Here is a 23,171-nt window from a genome sequence, read left to right on the forward strand (position 1 = left end):
TCTCTCGAACAATTATTTGGAATCCTGTCAGTTACAGATTAATTTTTATCCATGACGTATAAATTACACAAAACTGAAAATATTTCGCGATTTACATTAATTGTAGATAGAGAATATTAAATAAAATATTGCATTTGTGTGTTTGTAAAAGGAATTTTTAATTATAAAGCAGAGAATTTTATAAAATGTGTATTCAGTATTTATTTCTATAACTAGAAATATATTTTAAATTGACATGAAAATTAAAATTTATTTGTTCGTAATATATTTAGTATTCTATTCTACTATAAAATATTAAAATTTAATTATTTTTATGAATTGCAATTATTTTACAGAATTAATAATATTTATATTATATATGGGTGTGTGTGTGTGTGTTCTTAAACAATTACGCATAAATAATTTTTAAAAGTAATACTATACACTAATTGTATTTTTCTCTGTTGTTCTTCAGTTTTATTAATTCCGTATGTTTTATTTGTTAAAGTTAAAATTTTTTAGAGAATTTAAAAAATTCTATGTTCTAAAAAATTATTCTTTTATCAATTACACGATTCGCGAATGAAAAGAGATTATGAGAAGTTAAAAAGAATTAAACAGCGCAAATTATTGATAAATAAATTTTTGATAGTGGCACATTTAAAGTTTTTGGAAACAATTAATATTTTTAATTTATTCTAATTTTATTTTGATATAATTGTAACTGTAAGTAAGAATTTATGATAAATAATCTTGTAATGATTGTATAATTTTATTAAAATAAATAATTTTATCACAGTATTTAATATTACATAAAATCAACCAGATCATGTCACATCATATAGTATTATATTTGTGTATGTGTGTATGTGTGTGTACAGTTTTACATTCTTTAATAACAATAAATTTAAAAATTACTTATTACTTAATTAATTAAATAATATTACATGATACGCGCGCGTTATGAAATTTGTACATTTTATATAATCTTTATATAAATTCATCTGTATACAATTCACCTGCACACATTTTTTATTGTAACTGAAACCGTGATATAAAAATTGCGTCTCAATTCACCTACAGATAAAACTTGTCAGCTTCGACGTTTGATTTCCATGTTATGAACGTGACCGACGGGCATACATTATTTATAGACCCGTACAGGATCTTTGCATATGTTGGTAGATCCTTTTCCGTAAAAAATTTAATGTTTATTTACATTAATATGAATCGTTACACATTTTTTTGACAACATACTCTTCACGTATCCTTATCAAAACGTCTGAAATATGAAATTTATATAAAATAAAAAATTTTCTATCTTTGATTATTGATAATTACATATTTATTTGCTTTATAAGCTCTAGAAAATGAAAAACATTTTTAAACATTATATATTAGTTTTATTTTATATTAAATTCTTATTACAATGCGTGGTTTTGTCATACAAAAACTATATTATGCGCGTGAGGTGTGATCAAACTCGTATGCAAACGTATTAACTCAAATACGTATTAAATACAAACCGCTACTTTGCATAACTGGAACATGGCCATCACGAAACTATTTGCGTGATTTATTAGAGATAACGCGAAAATTGTAGCTTTCGAGATTATCGAGTAACTGTGCTCTAGGAAGTTGGTTACGCAGAAGCGCATAATTATTTCTCGCCTCCGTTGCTTGTCAAACGCAAGAGAAGTTATCTGATTTACTCTCTTTTTTGGAGATACGACGCAGAAACTAATTGCGGGACTAATGGATTTGTCTTGTATCAAGCGTAGAGCTGTCTGTGAGATTCAAGACTTAATCAGAATTGCATAAATTGTTAACATAAAATTAATAAGGTTGATGAAGAAACAATTGAATTTGCTCTGCTTTAATTCTATATTGTTAAAATTTTTAATATAATAATAGAATATTTGTGCTATTTGTAAAATATAAATATAAAGAAAATTTTTCTAATCTCAATAAATGAAATATTATCCATTAAAACAATAATTTTTCTAAAATTGTGGCATTTAGAAATCTTTTAAAGAATTATACATTATATATATATATATAAATTAGATGTAATTACATACTTATTTCCGTTTATATATACATACATATATATATATATATATACACATATATATAACATACATTTTATTATGTATTATTGCGTGCCCAATAATATTTTACTTTTAATTAGTTAATATAATTAGTGAGAACAATTCGTATGTGTAACTCAAAAAATTATAAACTTATATTGCAAAGTATTCCAAGCAAAAAAACTATAGTTATTTTATTCACAATCAGTGAATAAAACAACGTCATTCTCAAGCATCTTGATACTTGAGTATAAGGATATAATGGAACATAAAAGAGAGGCAAGAAATAGATAAATGGATAAGGGTGTACTTTGATCGACGCATAAGCTGACGCAAGTTCCACCTCCTCATTTCTCCCTTCCCCTTCTGTCTTATTGCAATACGAAAATATCATATTTGATAAGAAGATAATTGGCAAATAAGAAAATAAACTGGCAAAAAAGGAAAAAATTGAATGGTGTAAGTAAAAATGACGCAGAGATGGAAAGAACCAAATTAGATCGAGTACAGAAATTAAAGGAACAGGCAAGGAGAAAGAAAGTACCCTTGAATAGTGACAATGTGGGAAAGACGGACATCGAGAGGTATCGGAGAAAGGATAGCCTGCGATGTGGTCGTTCATGCAATAGCTCGGACAGAAACAACGTCAAAGCATCAGGTGCTTTTCTCAGCCTAGTTTTAACCTTCATCGTCTTTTCGATAGCTGTATATCTCTTTAGTGCATTGCATCAAAGGAAATTTTAATAGCGTCTCTAAGTGACGATTAAAATTCTTTCCGGTACGATGCTTTGAAGGAATGTATACTAATATCCAAATATTACATTTCGATATTTAAAAAGAAAACTTCTAAATGCTAAGGAAAAAACAAACATCTTGGAAAAATCATTCTTTCAAATAATTTTTGTTCACCGAGAATGAAGAACCTTAAAATATGTTTCTTTATACTTCATAAACATTTATAATTTTATATTTGTATAATACAAGTATTAAACTGGATATTTTTAAAATTTTTTTAATTAAAAATAATTTTTCAAACGTAGAGAACACAAACTATTGTTATATCAAATTATTATATTATTTGGTGTTATTCGTTGAAGATTAATATCTTGTTGTCATGATATTAATGTTTTTATAATCTTCTAAAACCAGATGCCTTATTCATCCATTGTATTAGCAATTTGGGTCAGATCTTTTGACTATTTTTAATGATTTATTGTACGCGTTATACCTCACGTTTCTCTTAATGCTATTTAGCCACAGTATGTTTTCCTTTTATTCTTGTCACGTACATTTCTTCTCAGGAGAAAAGAAAAGATTAAAAAATGCATCGATCGCTTTTATTTCGATGATATTGCCTTGTTCTCACTCCGTACGTGTTGAAATTTCAATGTTTAGTATTGAAAACAAATTTCCAAAGTTTCTGTAAAATTGCTAAATGTCGTTTAATGAGGTCATGGAGAATTGACTTGTAATAAAAGCCGTTTCTCATGATGTCCTTGAACACCCATAGCAACCCTTACGAGGAGTGTCGATTACCTTGGGCACGATTGTCTGATTTTCATTACAGAAAGCATACAATAAAGAGGTGTGAAAGCTTTTAAAACCACGGACTGTTATCATTAAAGTGAATTTAAAATTATTTTAAAAGTTTATATTATATATATATATGTATATATATATATATATATATATATATATATATATATACATATATAAAGAATATGTGAATAATATTTTTAAACTAACAGTTTTCTAACTTTCTTTGAATTTAATATATACTTTTATAATGTAACCACATTTATACGACTAATTTTAATGTCATCCCAAACAATGTCAATTATCTTCTTTTATATATTTCTTTTTGCGATATACTTTTATTACACATTTTTAATACGGACTCCTGAGAATTCTCTAATTTTCATATTTTTCTTTAGATATATGTATAAAAACATGCAAATATAACAAAACTTTAATTACTCTTTATAAATAGATATATAATTTAGATTTAGAAATAGATATATATATTTTTTTATTTTTTTTTTATTTTAAATATAATCTAGCTAAAAAATTTTGACCAATAAAAGATAATGAACTAATAATCACATTCAGTGATGTCACATTCAGTCATGTACATGTCAGTATCGCAAAAAAAACAGTTTATTGCTTCAACGAAAGTAGCCCCGGTATGGCTATTCACTCGTGAAGAAGTCAACTGCTGATTGCCGTTAGTGACACCATTGCAATATTGCATTCTCGAATATGTACTGCGTACGTCACAATACGTGCGTGTGTTACATCTATTGTGTATATAACACGCCCGATTAAACAAGACTTGTGGGCACTCAAACAATCAATATATTTTCACATTACTCTATTTTCTTAATCTTGATAGTTTTTCTGTGAAGAATTACAAATGTGGGTGTTACTTTTTTGCGTATTAATATTAATTTATTGTGATAAGATAATGATTTTTAGAATATATACAGAAACGTACTTTTAGTTACGTAGAAATCTATTAATGGTTTACTTTGTTTCTGAATTGCCCTCCTCTCGTTTATTTTTCTTTTAAAAAATGCACGTAATGATGTGCTTTTCCACTGATTGGTTTTTTCGCCTGGCTCACTTGTTACTAGAATAAACGTCAGCTGTCAGAGAATTGAAAATCGCGAGATGTATCACGATCAATTTTTTTGTTGTGTTTACTTTATGATAAACATTACTAATGTTTCACATCATATCAGTTTCTCATTGTGTATAAGAATATATAAAATATTAAATTTATAAAAAGAATGTTTAAAACTAAACTGCGTATATATAGTAGTCGTCATCCGTAACGCTGATTAATTCTCTTATTGTGGTAACTTCATGAACAGTTATTGCATAATTAGCAAATAATTCGCATAAAAAGTTAATATTGCAATTTATTTAAAAAATTAAAATGTAATAAAGTGAAAAGTGAGAAGTTAATTGGCGCGTGCAAAATGCGCGTGATATCTGATATTATTTATTTTTAATGTAACATTATTTATAATATATATTTATTTTATATGAGCTCTACAAAATAATGACTGTTGTTTTTGTTTCGCAAAATTATCATTTCTTAAAGCAAAATGATGAAATGTAATTGTTTTCGTTTGAGATTAGAGAACTAATGATGGGTAATAATCTAGATATTTAATGTCATGAGATTATTATCATGATTTAGATGCTACCATAAATCACAAAGTAGAACGCAGATTGATAAAGAAACACGAACAGAATGCGTAAAAACGAATGCACACGCACACGGAATAATGTCACGCACGTGAGACACTCCAAAGGTCTTATCTCGATTAATCTTATCTTGAGCTTTTTATTTAGTCCGCTATTTCGAATTAAAGGATTTTTTCTATTGAAAAATGAAATAAAAGAGTATACCAACGATACGATCGGTAAAATACGGAGGTAATAACAAAATAAATTATTGCATACCCAATGTATTACAAATGTGATTTATATATTGTTAAAATATAAAAAAAGTAATATACTTTTGTAAAAGTATATAGTAAATTTAAGTTACCATTATAAAAATGTTTTAAAAAATTATTAATATAAAATAACAGTTTTAAATAAATCTTTCAAAAATGAGAATAAAAGTAATTAAAAATAGAAATATAAAAAAAATTTTTTATAAAGGAAAAAAAGCAAAGCAAGTAAATTTATTCTCCAAGTGAAATGGAAGGGTTATAATTATTTTACATAGCTATATTTTCTGTTCATACCGTCAACTATCTTCCATGAAAATCTCGAACTGCAATTGCATGTTTATTATGTTTTTCAGATCTTAGTATTTTTATCAAGATTCGAACTTATAAACTCTTATAATAAAAAATTTCTTTTTTTAAATATAACTTTTACAGAGTTTTGACCTTATTTATAGACGTGTAAACAATAATAATAATAATATTATTTTAAAATGCTGCAAACATGAGTTAATATTGCATAAAATGATAGTATGTTCTTAATTTATGTCAAATTTAATTACACCGGTATTATTAGCAACTTATTATTAACTAAAATGATTCGTCATGGTGGTTTGCTGGAGCTATATTCCCTATGAATCAGCTAATAGTGTTTTTGTTTGTCTATCACTTTACTGATAGCTTGTACAATAAGTTTAAAGATAAGATATATGTGTTTTATCTGCTTGCTCGTATCTGTGCTTTCGACAATTTCACTATATTTTTGCAACACGCGTTTAAATAGTATGACATTTGTATAAAACTGCAATATAATATTAAAAAATACACACTCGGCTGAAGCTATGCTTGCAGTGCGCTCTCCAACATATATGTAACTGAGTAAATTCATTCGTTATGAAGTTAAAATCGATAGTTTCATAGTCAGTTACGTGGAAGTGCGAGTTGTTCACCTTGAATTGCATGCGTACTAAATAAACTCACATTACAAGTTTACTCTGTAATCTAACGTTCTCAGAACTGTATACTTGTATGTTCAACAATTTTGCATGTGCATTGACAGCTCTGTTTTTTTATATTAATGTAACTTTTAATATTGACACAAAGAGGAGCACTGATTATTAAACTCTTTTTCAAGCAACTCTGAAAACTTTCAGTGGATTGATATAAACTATAAACTGATGATGGAAAAAAAATTTTTAATTACTCTTTAGAACATATTATTAAAAGTCTACAGTTTAGTTACGTTCTAGATAATTTTTAAATAACAATGTATTATATATATATTGTCTTGATAATATATATACCACTGACCAATATTTAACAATTAATTTTAAAAAGTATTGACATTCTTCATTAAAAAAATTACTAAAGAAAATAATTTTTTGTCAAAAAAAAGATGAACGTGATGCGAGATGATAAGTAAAAAAATATAATAAAACATGGATATTTATGTACTATAATTATTTCATTTATTTATGTTATATACATTAATATCGATACTTTCATTTTTCACATTTGCAACATTTATGGAAAAGACAATTTGTAACGTTGCAAAAGATCGATAGTGTAGGAGTAATGCAAACACTATATGTTTACAGTAACACCATTGTTTGCTATACGCACACAATATGTCACTCCATTTAACTTTCGATTAATTGCATTATACTGATGCACTTTAGTGTTACACGAAGATCCTACACGCATTAAAAATGTGCGTTAAAAATGTTTAACATGAGAAGCATGTGAAATAAATGATATATCTACACCTTGCGCAGATACAAGTTACGGAAATGGATATTAATATACGTGTAAACGTTTATTATCAAATATCGCAAACAAAGTGTTATTGTCTACATTGTCCACCATTTGAATACACAAGGGAAAATGTCAATATCTTTTGTTATAACGTGTCAAATAATAATTTTGCAAATAATCAATGTTGTTCTTTAATGACGCACATCAGAACAGAACGAATGTTAATGGATTTATTGATAAAATTTACATACTTATTGCGTAATCTCTATTCTAATAACTGCGTAAAATGATTTGAAAAAAATGTAAAATTAAATAATAAAATAGGATAAAAATTTTACATGTACATTTTATAAACTTTATAAAATTAACTTAAAGATGAATTCCTTTGTTTCTTAAAATCGTATCGTAAACGTTTATACATAAGAAGAAAAAAGAAATGAATCATATCTAAGAAAAACCTGTTAACTTTCAGCACGTCTATCTTAAAATCTTACAGCTCTTCTTTGAGTGAGATTTATTATAATTTATTATATTTCTTGCTTCAAAATATGACAGTGTTTTAGCGCTACTATGTCTTTCCTTTTTTGTTTCTCTTTTGTTTTGTCTTTCCTAAAAACTAGGATTTATTTTATATATCAATTCTAATTATTATATTTGTTTATATGTAGAACATTAATAAATAAAATTGACATTTACTTTCGTTATCTCTTTCACTTTTTACTGCAATAGAAAAGAAATCCGAAATAATATTTATTACTCCAACATAATTTTTATATATACACATATTATAAATTCACACATTAAAACTTTTTTATAAATTATTAACAATTTCGTCTTTTAAATATATTTATTTAATAATTTGTTTTTTACGGAACACACTTTACTAAATTGTATAGCTTTAGGAAACTAAAAGTAACGTTAGAAGTTAACCTTCTCGTTTACGCAATTGTCATATTTTGCCTCAAGGAACAGTTTTATGTTATATATGATGATTTATTCTTGTGTGGTAACTATGTAGCGAAAACTCAGAATTCGCTACGTAGAATTTCTGTACGATATCTTTAACCAAAACGATTTCTCGACTTTATCTCTGCGACGCACCTACCTGACGAAAAACGTGTTATGCATGAAAAGAAAATGAGACAGGAGATGAAGAATAAATATGGATGCAATTTTGCAACGAAATAACTTTATTTGATAGTAATCGCAGTTTTTTCATTTGCGTTGTAGAATTAAAATTAGTTTCTCTGAAATACTTGTACAAACTGTACATACGTATATGGCACATCAACATGTGCTAGAAGATATAAAACATGAATTTATTAAGTCTGATATTTACTTAACTAATATTTACTTAGCTAAATTGAAGATTACTTATTATTTATGATTACTTAATATTTATAATTATATTATTATATAGACTATTATTGAAAAACAAGTATTTTTATCTTTATTTTTCGAAAAAATTATAACTTAAAATTATTATAGAAATAGATGGTATGCAGTAGTTTTTATGCATCAGTTTAAGACAACTTATATTAACAAAAATTTAAACTTAAATTATAATGCAATTTAAAAAAAATTAATCTTACCCCATAATAACGATCAATCAAAGTAAATTGACTAACGTGCTTTTTATCACTCAACAAGATTGTTTCTTTCATCCATCATTACAAACTACCGCATTACGTTCCATAACAATCGAGACTATTTTTACTAGAATCTGACATTTATAAACATTTTTGCATCAACATATGAAATAAAGTACTTGTAGTAAATTCTTATATACTTTTTATATAATAAACAAATTCTTTCCAATAGTTGAAAACATTTGTCCATAATATTTACAATAATAATACCAAATTTATTATCTATAATATTTAATACGCGGAGAGAATTTTCTTTTAAAAATTATCTTGAAAAATCGTGATAATTGTGAGACACACGTAAACCTCAAAGAATTTTATTATACTTTTAACAAAATTTACTAAAACTTTGCCAAATTTTATTAAAATTTTAGTAAATTTTGTTAAAAGTATAATAAAGTTCTTTAAGGTTTATGTTGTCTCACAATTTAAATCCACGATTTAAAAGTAATTTTTGAGAGAAAATTCTCTCCGTGTACATAGATTTATATATTATAAATATATTATTTTATGTATTTATTGCATTTATTCAACATTAGAATTTATAAATGTTTTAATATTGTATCAATATAATATAGTAAGCTTTAGGAGAAAAAAAATGTTGTTCTATAGAAAGCAATGAAAATATTATGAATATTTCTATGGTACTATCTCAAAACTCTCCCAAGTATCCTTCATACTAAATCGCTTTCCTAGCTTACTTTCGCTTCAGTTATCTCACGAGCTTCATCAAATCACTGCAGCGAAGCGTTTTAGTGGCTGCTTTTGAAATGGAAGAACAGACGCTCACATGAAAAGGTGGGACGCCGGGGAAGCGGACAGATCGGCTAATGAAATTGGCTCGAATAGAGCTGCGCGCCGAAGCTTTTGCTCCGTCTCGCAACGGCCTTTTTTCATTTCATGAAAAATCTTCGATGAACGAACTTCAAAGGTATCTGTCTGGATTATTTCACAAACACTTCACTCGCGAAACTGACCTCTCTCACGAAATTTCATGAACGATAAATTGATTGAACTTTAAATAAGAACGAGAAAGTCCCATGCATATATAGTCTGATGATTAATTTTTGTGAAAAACTAAGAAAAGAATATTTTGCTGAGAATTACAGATTTTTATATTAATCCTAAAAGGCAAATGTAAGGCTTTATATCCCCAACAAAATTTAAACTGCGCTCCTGAAATAACTAGGTAGATTTTCGGAACTTATTCGATAATTCAGTTCGATTCTTTGACAGTCAATCTGCATTAATCAGAGCGTGTAATGACTCGTACGTGAGAAGCAGTACACGGAGAAAAATTTATAATAAAAATTGCTATGATGAGTAGTAAGTGCGAAAGGAAAGGAATTATAAAAACTTTTACTATATTATTTATCAAATTACCGTAGTATTTACACTACTTATTGTATAATTTTCTTAAATTTCTTGTTATGTCCATGGCTATCTATAGAACATAGTAATTTTTACTATAAAATTTTCTTTGTGTACGAAAAATAATTTGGGATAAGATACAAAATAATTCAAATTTTACTTTTTAGGTTTGAAATTATAAAATTAGTAAATTTTTTTTAAATAAAAAATATGTAAAGTGAGAGAGAGAGAGAGAGAGAGAGAGAGAGAGAGAAGAGATTTAGTCATACATTAAAGATTAAGGGAAAAAAAAATTTGTTTGTACAATCTCATTCTGATTTCGTTCCATTTTAGAAAATAAGATGTCCTCGCCCTCCCAGGCGCATCGTATTACTATTATTGTGCAAAGTAATTTTTTTTTGTTAGAAGAAATTATAAAATTATAATTTTTTAAAGAAATTAAATATTCTAGCCGAGCTAAGATTATTTTATATCATAGCTTATACTTTTTTCTTTGTGCTCTATCATCTGCGCTTAAATTCTTTTTAGAACGGCTGTTTCTAGGTCATAATGATGTAGCGGTGTTGCCTGGATTAAAGCAGAAACTGAACTAATTTATATGATTGATTGTGGAAGAGGAAAGTGAGACGGTTTCCAGCTTACAAGGTTATGGGATTATGACGTTCTCTGTTGCATGAAGCAATTGAAAACGGTATATTCACTAAATCCAGTGCTACATGCAGCATATATATAAATCCCTTAACACAATGAAACTCGGATTCGAAAAACTACATATGTGTCAATCAAATATTTAAAAAAAAAAATTAAATTAGTGATCCTTGAATAATCTTATTCCAAAGAGTTTGCAGATAATTTAATCAAATAATTAATAATTAGGATGTGTACAAAGAAATGTGCATGATAATTTAACTTTTTTAATTATTACATTTTCTAAAATCTTGTTGCTGTTCTTCAAATGTATTAATTTGGAATCTGTATGAATATATACACAGTAAAATCGAACAAATGACCATGAATCTCGGTGCGACACGCTGATCTGGTAACTCCAGTAATTAACGTAGACCTTTAATTAACAAAATCTCGGCGAGAGTTAGCTTTTTATCATTGCCACATGTAACTCTAGGTTACAGCTCTTTTTCATTTATTTATTGCGCGAAAGAAAAGAGGTTTAGAAGTCTTGGAAGAAAATATTGATTGGTCGTACTTTTTAATTATTTACACTTTAGGCTCTCTGCGTTTTCAAATGATAGAAGAGAATTGAAGTTATTAAGAATAAAAACATACAGATTTTTTTTTAAAGTTAAAAGCACATTACATAAAAAAAGAGAGAATTTTATGTAGAAAAAATAATAAGTACAAACAATGGACGTACTAATCACATTAGACTGTTGCATGATTGAAGCAGTTTATTTGTTATTTATATCAAGCAACGAATGCAATGAATGCTAATCGTAATTGCGGTCGAGGTTATTTGTGTTTAACACGAACTCTTGCGTTTATGGAATAAATTGATTTGATTTTTTCTTAACAGTATACTTTGTGCGCGCGCGCGTGTGTATGTATGCGTGTGTGCGTGCAAAACTCGCATAGAATTATCATTAGAAACATATAAAAATAATAGGAAAAAAGGTTTTAAGTTACAAACTGTTTTGCGAAACTGTGCCAGCGCATGCTTTATGTGACATACTCGCTTCGGTAATTAAATTTGGCCGAGAATACTTTTCCACGAAGTATCGGTAATGCACACGTTTGCAAAATGAAACTGTAACGAGCGACCGCGAGTTAATTAACTTGCATCGTGCTTGTCTCAAAATTACATACATTTTGGACCGCGATAATTCTCGCCATTGTGTCAAACATATTCGTGGATTGTATTCCATGTAATTAATATTTTTATTTAATTTTATCTTACAATTTTGTAAAAACAATTAAATTTGGTGCTTATACCGATCATCCAATTAATATGTCTACTTGTAATGTGTTAATCCCAGAGTAATGTGGAGAGAAATGTGTTTAACAGATTAAATCACATTCTGAAAATAATATTAAATGTTAATGAAAATACGCATAATTCGTAATCCTATTTTGCATTACATTTAATGCATTAAAATTGTATGTATTAACAAATTGGTGAAAACACATTATGCGAAGTGTAATAATATACTTTAAATCGAACATCAGTAATTGCATACTTTAACACCATGGTTAGATTTATTTGTAATCAATTTGTTTATTGATTTACAAATTTTATGATGCAATAACTGCAGCTTCATATATTTTATAATTAATAAACAACTGTCAGTTAACATTTATTTAACTAAAAATGCAATTATGTATTGTAAAAGATAATATATGTATATTAAACTAAACTGTATGATACATATGTGCAAATCTTATTTAGGAATATTCGCTGAGATTTTATGTTATACAGAAAATGTATTGATATAAATGAAAGAAATTCATTTTTGTAACCGATTTTTTTCTTTATCTTGTTTTAAGAGAATAACATTTGTAAATTTGCAAATTAGTTGAGAACAAAAATCCCGGCTGCGCCACTTGGATTGTAAATATTTTATGTAACTCTTCACGAGATTAAACATCCTTCTTTCTTACGAGACATTAAGAGCTGGTGAAACGAGCTTCGAAGGCAGTTATTGCTCTAGAACAGTAGAGAAAAAAACCAATCAAAACGGCGAAGAACAGTCACTTGTGAGTAGCAACGGAATGCTACTTTCATTAAAAGTTTTGTAAAAAATTGTTTCTTCGATAATATTAATTTCTTTATCGATTTATCTCTTTAGATTATTCTTTTAACACTTGATAACATATAACAATTAATTTAATGTAATAAATAACTTTATAAATATAATTGTCCAAAATATCTCCAAAATATAATTGTTCAAATATATTATTTAAATGTATATGTATAAAAATGTATAAAAAATATTTTTTAAATAACATATACAAGTAGTTTGTGTGTTATTTCATAAATCATGTACGTCGTGTGTACTTATTAGTTACAAAAATTATATGTTTATAAATTATTTTAAAGTTATAACACAAGATATTTATTGTATATGCATAAAATATAATAAAATATTATTATATATAATATAAAATATATATAAAAATTATATAATGAAAATAAAATTATATGGTTTTGAGACTTTAAAGCAACAGTTCAATTAAAATTCTGAAAGAGCACAAAACGATGCCAGCCCTTTGCGTCACGCCAAGAGTCGTATTATCACTCTGGTGAACTCTGAGAGCAATTATTCCCGCAAAATATTACAAGAATAAAAAGATATCTGAAGCAACAAAGGATCGTTAAGCGATCTTGCAATGAATGTTCTCTTTGAGTTCTTCAAAATCCCCAAAAGTCATTACGTCAACAGATACTGTTGTGCTCTCTTACGAGAATTTATTACTCCCTTCTTCTGTCTATGACGGTATATTACTCAGGAACTACGCAGTTTCATTAAAACTTTACGCAGAAGTGAACTTTCAAGATATGATATTACTAAGATATAGCATTCATCTTCGAAGACTTTAAAATGCATCTTGGTATTTAATAATATTAACGTCGGTGTACAATACGATGCCAGAAATACTATACTATTAAACATTATTAAAATTGAGACATAATAATGTATCCTCTTGCAAATATTGGCCATTAATTCAAAACACTTGCATCTTCTTTGCAAAGAATAGAACTCGAAAATACTTTTAAATAATATAATTTTAAGTAAAAAAATACAGCAATAATTAAAAAAAACATAATTTAAGTAAACATTTTAGTGTTTATTTTATTAGTTATATTTAAAATTTTTACAACATTTTGGAAATGCTTTTATATACAAAGATAATCTTTAAGAGAGAATGACATATACCTGACAATACGTAAAAAAATTGTAAGTGAATTTGTCAATGAAACGTTATTTGCTTTTTTGAAAAAATTGCCTTATATTTATAATATAATATTGTAATATTCTCATATATAAAGTTCTATAGAAGAAATATTTATATATTTTCACAAAGCAAATAAATTTTTGACAACCGATTCTTTCCAACTAATCCGATATATGTGAGCGAGATGTATTTGGTATAAATTAGAGGATTTACTCTTGAAATTACCGTTCGAATTTACTTACTAAATGTTTGTTGATATTTTATGAAACATGAAAGCGCACGCGGAATAGAGCACTGAGATTCAAAGCAAGATTTAATAGGCTCGCGGGTATCACCTCGGGGAACGATGTTTCGTTTTCCAGCCGGCTCGACTGATTCGATCGTGAAACGTGATTTTACAACACAGCAACTCGTTGGCGTGTTTCCGTGATCTCAATGTAACTTCGCGGATTACCCCGCCAAGTCGCGTTTACACTGCGCGTTTACCTTCTGGCTACGTCATCCTATTTTCCTGCGGGGCTCATTACTTCTCTTAAGCCCGACGCTCTCGCAACGTCGGCGGTTTTGCAAACATCGCGGTTTGGATTAGGGGGACAATTTCGAAGCTTAAACGCAACCTGGTAGCAGTCCGGTAGCACGTGAATGGCTGCATTTTGCGCCAGATGTATTTGGGTAACCAATTGCAATTAACGACGGTTTATTGGACAGCAACTGTGTTGGAGAACGTCATTTACACATTTTACTATAAGAAAAAGAACGAACGAGGTTGTAGCAGAACGACAGTTCCTTGATTTTTCTTACTTTACTTTGCTAAATATGAACCTCATTATTTCTGCTAACTTCTCGCTCAATAATTGCTTGTATTTAATGACATAATAATTAACACTTATTTAATGAATATGCACTTTTTCTTGTGAAATATCTTGATTTGTATATAAGTAATGAAAAAATATATTTATATAAATATAATACAAACACAATAATACACATATAATCAAAGCATCCACAATAATTTATGAAATCAATTTTATTAACCAATTATTGAGATTGATTTTTCTTTGATTATAATCTAAAAAATTAGTAGTTTTTAATTGATTTATTAACTTGTTATTAATTTGTTTAATTTATTTATTTAAGTAATAAAAACCTCTTAAAAACTAAAAAAAAACCTTATAAAATTGTAAAATGTTTCTTTACTAAATTCACAGGATTCTGGGACACTTTGTATGCAATGCATGCATATGCAATTTAATGCATGCATTGCATACGAATTTAATATGACACGAATTTCATACTGACTGCTACTACCAATCCAACTCAAAGAATATCTGCTGAGTAACCACAAGAATATCCGATTCTAGAGCGAGATTGTCCATTAGACGCAATCGCGGTCCTAATTGCATCGCTGTCCGATTTATTGTTCGCGTGTATGTATTTTGCCACGTCACGCAGTACTGCAGCGAAAATACAGCTGGTTGCAGATTAATTTGCCCAACCTCTCGGCCCTCTTTGCCGGTTTCCTCCTCCAGGTCTCAATTGCAGGAGCGACGTTTCAAATGAGATTCGGTTAATGTGCGGCTCATGAGGTAATGGACAAATGCCCCAACCGACCAGAAAGAGCTTACGAGCTTGCCTCGAGTCGCCCCGAATCTCGTAATTACGCTTCGCCAAGTCCACTTTACGTCTTTTCGTCCCTCGAGTCGGATGTTTTTGACCACAAAATATGATGCCAGGATATTTCTACGGAATTTATGTTTCCTTAACACATTGATAGAGCATAATGTAACTTCAGTAAAATTAATTAATAACTATAAATATTATATAAATATTATAACATTTGTTTCTAAATGTTTTTGACAAAGCTTTTATATTTTAATAATTTTATAATAACTGTTGAGAATATTATTTTTTCGAATTTTATAACTATTAGAAAAAAATGCATAATTCATAAATAAATCTAATATAAAATATATATCTTCTAAAATTCTTCAGGATAATGTTAAAAATGAATACTAATCGATCGCTAATCTTTTTGTATAGGATATGTGTTTAAATTTAAATATAGTTGCCAAACAGTTTTTGCATAAAAGGCTAAAAAGTTTTACGCAAGAAAGTTCAGACGACCTTAATGTGTTCGAACAACATTTTAGCAAGTTGGTAAGCGATAGCTTTCTTGGCACAAGTTAAAATCTGGGTAATGAACTTCTATTTTAGCTTCCTTCCGTTGCATACGTGTTATAAAAAAAGAAATTTTTTTGTTATTATATAGAATACACTGAAAAACTATATGATGTTATTATAAAAATTTTAGCGCTTGTCACTTAATTAATGCACGTCTAATTTTATCTTTCCAATCTTTCACAGATGATTGCCTTAAGCCATCGGCGCGAGCCGAAACGTCGAGACTGTACAATATCTTAAGTACTCGACAAAGTACGATGACTCTTGTGGCAAAAAGAAATATCTTGGAAGAATTGCGAAAAGAATCTGATGAGAAATCACAAATGGCCGTAGCCGAGAATCAATATTGCGACGCGAAGTTCCGTAAAAGTTCCCGAGGTCGAAGGATCTTCCTTCACGATGAGTCAGCCGGCGAGCGGTATCCAATCGACCTTTCGCGAGATCGATGCCTGTAAATTTTGAGGCGCATCACGGCAATTTAGTCCTTAAGAGCGCGTCAGGAAAGAATTCAGGGAGAAGACGACGATGACACGTTCGGTCGCTTGAAAAATTGCTATCAGCAGTTACGTAGAAAACGACAAGAGAAACATCGCATCGACAAAAATGAGCTTCTTTAACTCCTTGCAGGAGTACGTAACGAACAGCGTGGCTAGTTTTAGCCTGAGCCCAAAAAGGTTCTCGTTCAGTCGCGAGGACTCTAAGGGAGATACCAGCGGAACCGGAAGAAGTGGTTCTACTGGAAGCGTCACCTCGACGACCAACACGAATACAGCTCAGCAAGCTACGCCACATGGTTTTCCCAAGGTACGTGCTTAGAATGTGTCACAGAATAAACATAAAACTTTGCATTTTTACTTCTTAATATAAGAGTTTATCAAATTATTTTCTTAATTCACAATATATATTTTCTTTCTCTCTCTCTCTCTCTATCTCTCTCTCTCTCTCTCTCTCGATTCTTCAATATTAAATAAAAATTAGATATTATTGTAGCAACTCTAAAATAAATAATAATTATTAAATAATAATAAACACGATTCAGAAAGTGCACCAGTTTTAATTTATAATGATCTGAGTTTATACAAATTTTAATTAAAATAACAGTTACATTATTCAAGTTGCGCGTAAAGTATTATACAATAAATATACATAATTTTTACGCAAACAAAAACAATAATATCTTTCGAATTATTTCAACCACACTGAATGATTTTATTAATAAACAAATATTTTCTGGCACGTGTTCCAACAATTAAATGCTATTGTGTAAATGGTAGAAATTTGATAAAATTTTAATAGAATGCAATAACTGTAATTCTTTCAAACGTATTTTTTACTAGTTTAGTAATCAAGCGAGTAGTTTTATTACATGACATTAATTTTTTTAATGTGCAATCCAGCAATCAAGAGCCGCGCAAATTTTTTCGAGTAAATAACACGATAAGTTTCAATGCGAATCCTAAAACAGAAAATAATTGTATGAAATTAAGATTAACTCTTTCTAAGGAGTACAAAATCGACTAAGAGACAACCGTATTTTCTCTTGATTAAAGAAACAAAGAAAGGCGATGTTAAAGAGGATATGTTACAATCCCCGAAGGCAAACCGATTGTTGTTGTTCATTTAGCGGAAAAATCGATTTATTGATTACCGATATGCACGACAGGCAGTAATTAACCGCTTGTTACATTGGGGTTAATTTATACAGACATAAAAAGTTTAATTCATTCGCGACATTATTTTCCGATATTATCAATATTGAAAATATAAATTATATTTTCAACATTAAGCAACATTAAGCATGTAACAGGAAAATTTTAACAATGTGAAATTACGATCTCCGATTCCAATCGGAATTTATTAATGTACGATGCATCAATAGGGACGCATTTCTCTAATAAGCATGACAGATATTATGCAAACCAACAGAGACATGTTTTCAACATTAAATTATTATATCGAATGCATAATAATGTATAACAGTAATTTATTCGATATTTAGAGCATGCATTATTTGTTTAAGTAAATGAACAAATAATTTTAAATTAAATCTTATATCAATATGTAAAAAAAGTCGGTCGACATGGGAAAATGTTTTTAATGAAATGATATCTTTATTAATATCTATTAATGGAAACAAAAAAATTTTTCTGATTATCTTTTAAATGGATATATAATTCACTTATAATTATTTATAAGTGAATCATATCCATTTAAAAGATTACTTATAATTACTTATAATTAAGTAAATTATTTATAAGTATTTGTAATTATCTAATAAATTTAAATTAAATTAATTTTAATTTATGTTAATATTAAATTAAATTCCATGCATATATTATTACCATTATTATTATTATTTTATTATTATTATTATTATTATTATCATTATTATTATTATTATTATTATTATTATTATTATTATTATTATTTACAAATCAATTTTAAACATATCTAGTTATATTTACTATCTCCTTCAACTAACTGTGCCAAATAAATTTTGCACAATATCTCTGAATCTAAGACGTTTTACTTTTTTTTCAGGTTGTGCCACCGCCAGGAACCATCACGTCTTCACACACCCGCTCTCTTTCAGCACGTAGACGTACTCTCGAATGCACTCCAGCTTCGGGATTGACGGTACATCCTGCGACAGGAAGTGGTGCCACATCACCGAGGCGAGTCGGCTCCTTTCGACGGAGTGGCGGATCCAGCGATCGACCGCCTCTTATGTTCTGTCGTCGTAGACCATCTTGGCCAGAGGTCGACATACAAGCTACTTCCGGGTAAGTACCCTGAGTAATGAGTGTGCGTCTTCGCCATCACGAGAGAAATGACGCACCGAGCGGCTATAAATATGATACATTTCTTATTGTTGAAGAACTGGCGTAGCATTTGTACGAGATTCATAATTTGAAAATCCCGAATTCTAAATCTCCTACTAGGATAAACGTGTTTTTATAAAAATAATATAATATATATAGTCTCAGAATTATTATTTATTAATGATTATAAAAATTGTATCACCGGAGGTTTGTGCATAATAATTTTATTTGAAATTAGATATTTAAATTAATTTAATGTTGTATACACACACACACACACACACACATATGTATACAACATTAAATAAAGTATATATATATATATGTGTGTGTGTGTGTGTGTGTGTGTGTATATACACAATTAAATTAAATTAATTTAAATATCTAATTTTAAATAAAATTATTATGCACAAACCTCCTGTGATACAACTTCTATAATCATTAATAAATAATAATTCTAAGACTTTAAGTAAACATTTACTATATTGTAGAAAATACTTCTCAGTAATAATGAACGATTTATTTAATAAAAAAATTTTTTTAATTAAATTTAAAAATATTGAAATTTTTTAAATTAAATTGTTATTGGAAAAGCACTAATTTATAAAAAATTTAATTTATACAATATATCGAAATTAATTTAGAAATTTACGTGACTTTATCAATTAACAATGAACAAAATTTATGAAATTTGATATAATATAATCGAAATAGAATTTCGAAGGAAGATCATTTTCGTCGGTAACACATGATAGCATCTTTCATGCACGGTCGAGCAAATAATTTCGTTTGATTGCTCCTCACTAATACTCCATGATTCTCTTCGCACAATTTCAAATGTCTCAATCGGATTTCCAGTAAGACACTGCCTGTGTTGCGTGAGCTAGCCATTCAACGCTTTAATCCGGTTATGCTGGCACTGTGCACTAAGCTTTCTAGTTAACTACGTCCTCATCCTCCGCTCTTATCGGAGAACGCTTTAGAGTGAGACTTTTCGTGACACACACGTCTATATACGCACGCATCAGGCACGCACGCAGGCACGCACGCACACTCTCTCTCTCTCTCTCTCTCTCTCTCTCTCTTTCTTTCTTTCTTTACTTTCAAAAGATTCCCATCACATCTATAAATTATAAAAGCAAAGTTCAAGAGACGCCAGGAGAAGTACAAACAATGTGATATTTCCACTCTGGAATTTCGCATGCATATTGCGGCGAATACACTTTTAATAAGGCCGCCACGATGCATCGCGACCTTTCTCTTGAACTGCTTCGTTGCATATGCATAAGCGTAGCCGACCATTTAGTGCAAGCTGTTAATCTCTTTTTAAAGCCTGCCTTCCCTTCTTTTCTCTAGCGAACCCTCTCAGCGGACTTCTGTCAGCTTGGGTTTTCTCGTGACATTTCCATACGCGGTAAATCTAAAGTACTTCATGAACGGAATTGCAATTGATGCATTAACTTGATTTTTATCACAATAACGCATCTACAAGCCGAGAGACTAATATGCTGTAATAAAACAATAATTTCGCTTTTGCGATTGAATGTTTTTGTGATGTGTTTTAAGCACCCGTGAAACTATTGATTGTAAAGAACAATCCAACTGCCTTGCATTTAGATTTTAATCTAAACGCGAGTTAGTCGTTCCAGTTAGTTGTGATTGATCGTCTTTTACATAATCAATAGTCGCAGGTTTAACAAAGACGCGTAAAGCAAATGAATATTAAAACCATGAAGTTTTATTTTATTCATCTTTTTTAGAAGCAAATAATTAATATTTTTCCTCCTTTTTTATAAAAATTTATCTTTATATAATACTTTAATTTAAAAATTTTACATTATTTTCTTTACATATTAAATGTTAAAATTACAAAATTTTTTACGAAGTTTTCAAACAGTATTTTGATGTAATGTAAAATTACATATATGTATAATTATATATATATATATATATATATATATATATAATGGTTTTATTTTAAATTTTATACAAAATTTAATAGATACGTGAAATAATTTATCACGTTTAATATTTTTAATATAAAAATTAATCAATCTTGTATCACTCGCAAGATGAAATTTGTTGACCAGGCAGTACATAGATATCAAAATTATGTTTCATTATTTGTCCATTGCTTTCCCAGCGATCAAAAATAAAAACAGATGTATGATAGTTTTCTTTTGTAAATGTAATTTTTTTTTGTTTAACCAGCCTTTATTATTTTGTTACTTCAACATTTATAATAGTATTTGAATAACGCTGTTGGATTTATATAAAATAATATTCGTGAAAATTATTAACGCGATATATATGCATCGACGATTACACGAATAAAATCTCGGCAGATTCACGATTTATGCAAAGTTTATTATCATAGTCCCAGGAAAGGACAAGTGCAAGAATAATAAACATCTTAACTCATTGTCCTTTGAACTTTATACACGACGTAAACTTCCATGTTTCTACTGCAACAAAGACGCAGTAAGATTGAATGTAAAGTACACTCGCTCATTCTTTCGGGAAAATTTGCATTGTGTGTGTTCATGTACCATATTTTCTTAAGACATATCTGCGTGTACCAACATTTTGCAAGAACATTAGAGTTGATTTATCTAGAGAAAATTTGCATGTAGAAGAAAACACGTGATTATATGACATAGCAAGAATAAACCTTGGAATTTATGAACATTTTTCAAAAGTTATCTTATAAAAAAGTAATAATTACTAATCTTTATCATTAAATTTGTATATTTTAATTTGTAGTAAACATTATAACATTTGTTATACAAAAAGTAAACATTAAATCTATAAACTGTATCAATTTACAGTAACGTATATAATTTTAATTATCTTGATCAATATTTAAAAACAGCTGTTGCAAGTACAATGGATACGCATATTTCTAAATCTTTTTAAATTTCTATGTTTTAAATTATGTATATTAATATTATTTTATTTTATCTTACATACATATACATATATATATAGTAATTTTTAAAATAAAAAGTTAAATATGTTTTTATTTAACATGATCATTCTTGCCGCAATATATCTTCGTAGATTATAAATCTGATACATGAAATAAGAGATTGGCATCGTTATTCGATATCGTTGTTATAGCAGTAAAAGCTGTGTAATTAAAACTCATATGTCCGCATAAAATACTGTGACAGGTCAAGACCTTCGTGAAACGTTCCAGGACATTTTTCCGATTTCATTTAGTTTTCAAATAGTCCTTTTTCTGTCAAAGCTTTGTGTGCTATCGTGGTCCCGAATCTCATTGCTCCAAATTTAATTCATACGAATATCTCTCATCTTTTTTTTGCAAAATCACGTATATTAATTCTCACTCGTTTGCACAACGAATAATTGAAGTTTCACGAATGCGCAGAACTAAGTATCATCAAATTTAGTAGGAGAAAAATTCGATTTATTCGCTTCGATAAATATTTTCGGGCGCGTCAACATGGAAATAACGTTGTCAACGTATATGCCAAAAAAATTTCAGCAAATTTCAAAGCGGCCGATAAAAAAAACCTATCGCTTGTCCCGAATTCGAGAACCATCCTTTCCGTCAAAGGAAAGAGACATATCGAGGTCTGGCCATTCGATGACCTCAATTCGTTCATGGATTCGTAGAAGCTGCCATAATCAAAGGCTACTATCCTTCTGGTATAACATCCTTTGTACAAGCATTCTCGAGGCTTCAGATCCCACGAACTGACTTTAGATCAACAAAAGCTACTCGTTCATTGAATTCCAAAACCGCTCCTGCACGATGATAAGATAATCTTATACTAATATGTTTGCAGATCACATATTATTGCAGGAACGAAAGCCGATAATATATTATACAACCAAATAAAATGAAACAATACATAAAACGCATAAAAATCATGTACTTTAATATTGATTTTTAAGCAAAAGGAAAATAAATATTTAATTTGTTTCCTCAAT

The 23,171-nt window shown here is 28.7% G+C and overlaps 1 protein-coding gene across 3 annotated transcripts in view; it reads left to right on the forward strand.

Moving 5' to 3' along the window:
- The window catches only part of LOC105831780 (BAI1-associated protein 3), a 75,483-nt gene that overhangs the window by 13,631 nt on the left and 38,681 nt on the right, over positions 1 to 23,171 (forward strand). For all 3 annotated transcript variants that reach the window (XM_012672167.3, XM_012672170.3, XM_012672169.3), the window contains exons 2-3: positions 16,576 to 17,196; positions 18,934 to 19,175. In XM_012672167.3, coding sequence (XP_012527621.1) covers positions 16,996 to 17,196; positions 18,934 to 19,175 — 443 coding nt within the window. In that variant the 5' untranslated portion in view covers positions 16,576 to 16,995. The remainder of the gene's footprint in view (positions 1 to 16,575; positions 17,197 to 18,933; positions 19,176 to 23,171) is intronic.

The sequence above is a fragment of the Monomorium pharaonis genome, chromosome 4 (genome assembly GCF_013373865.1).
Source record: "Monomorium pharaonis isolate MP-MQ-018 chromosome 4, ASM1337386v2, whole genome shotgun sequence".
NCBI lineage: Eukaryota > Metazoa > Arthropoda > Insecta > Hymenoptera > Formicidae > Monomorium > Monomorium pharaonis.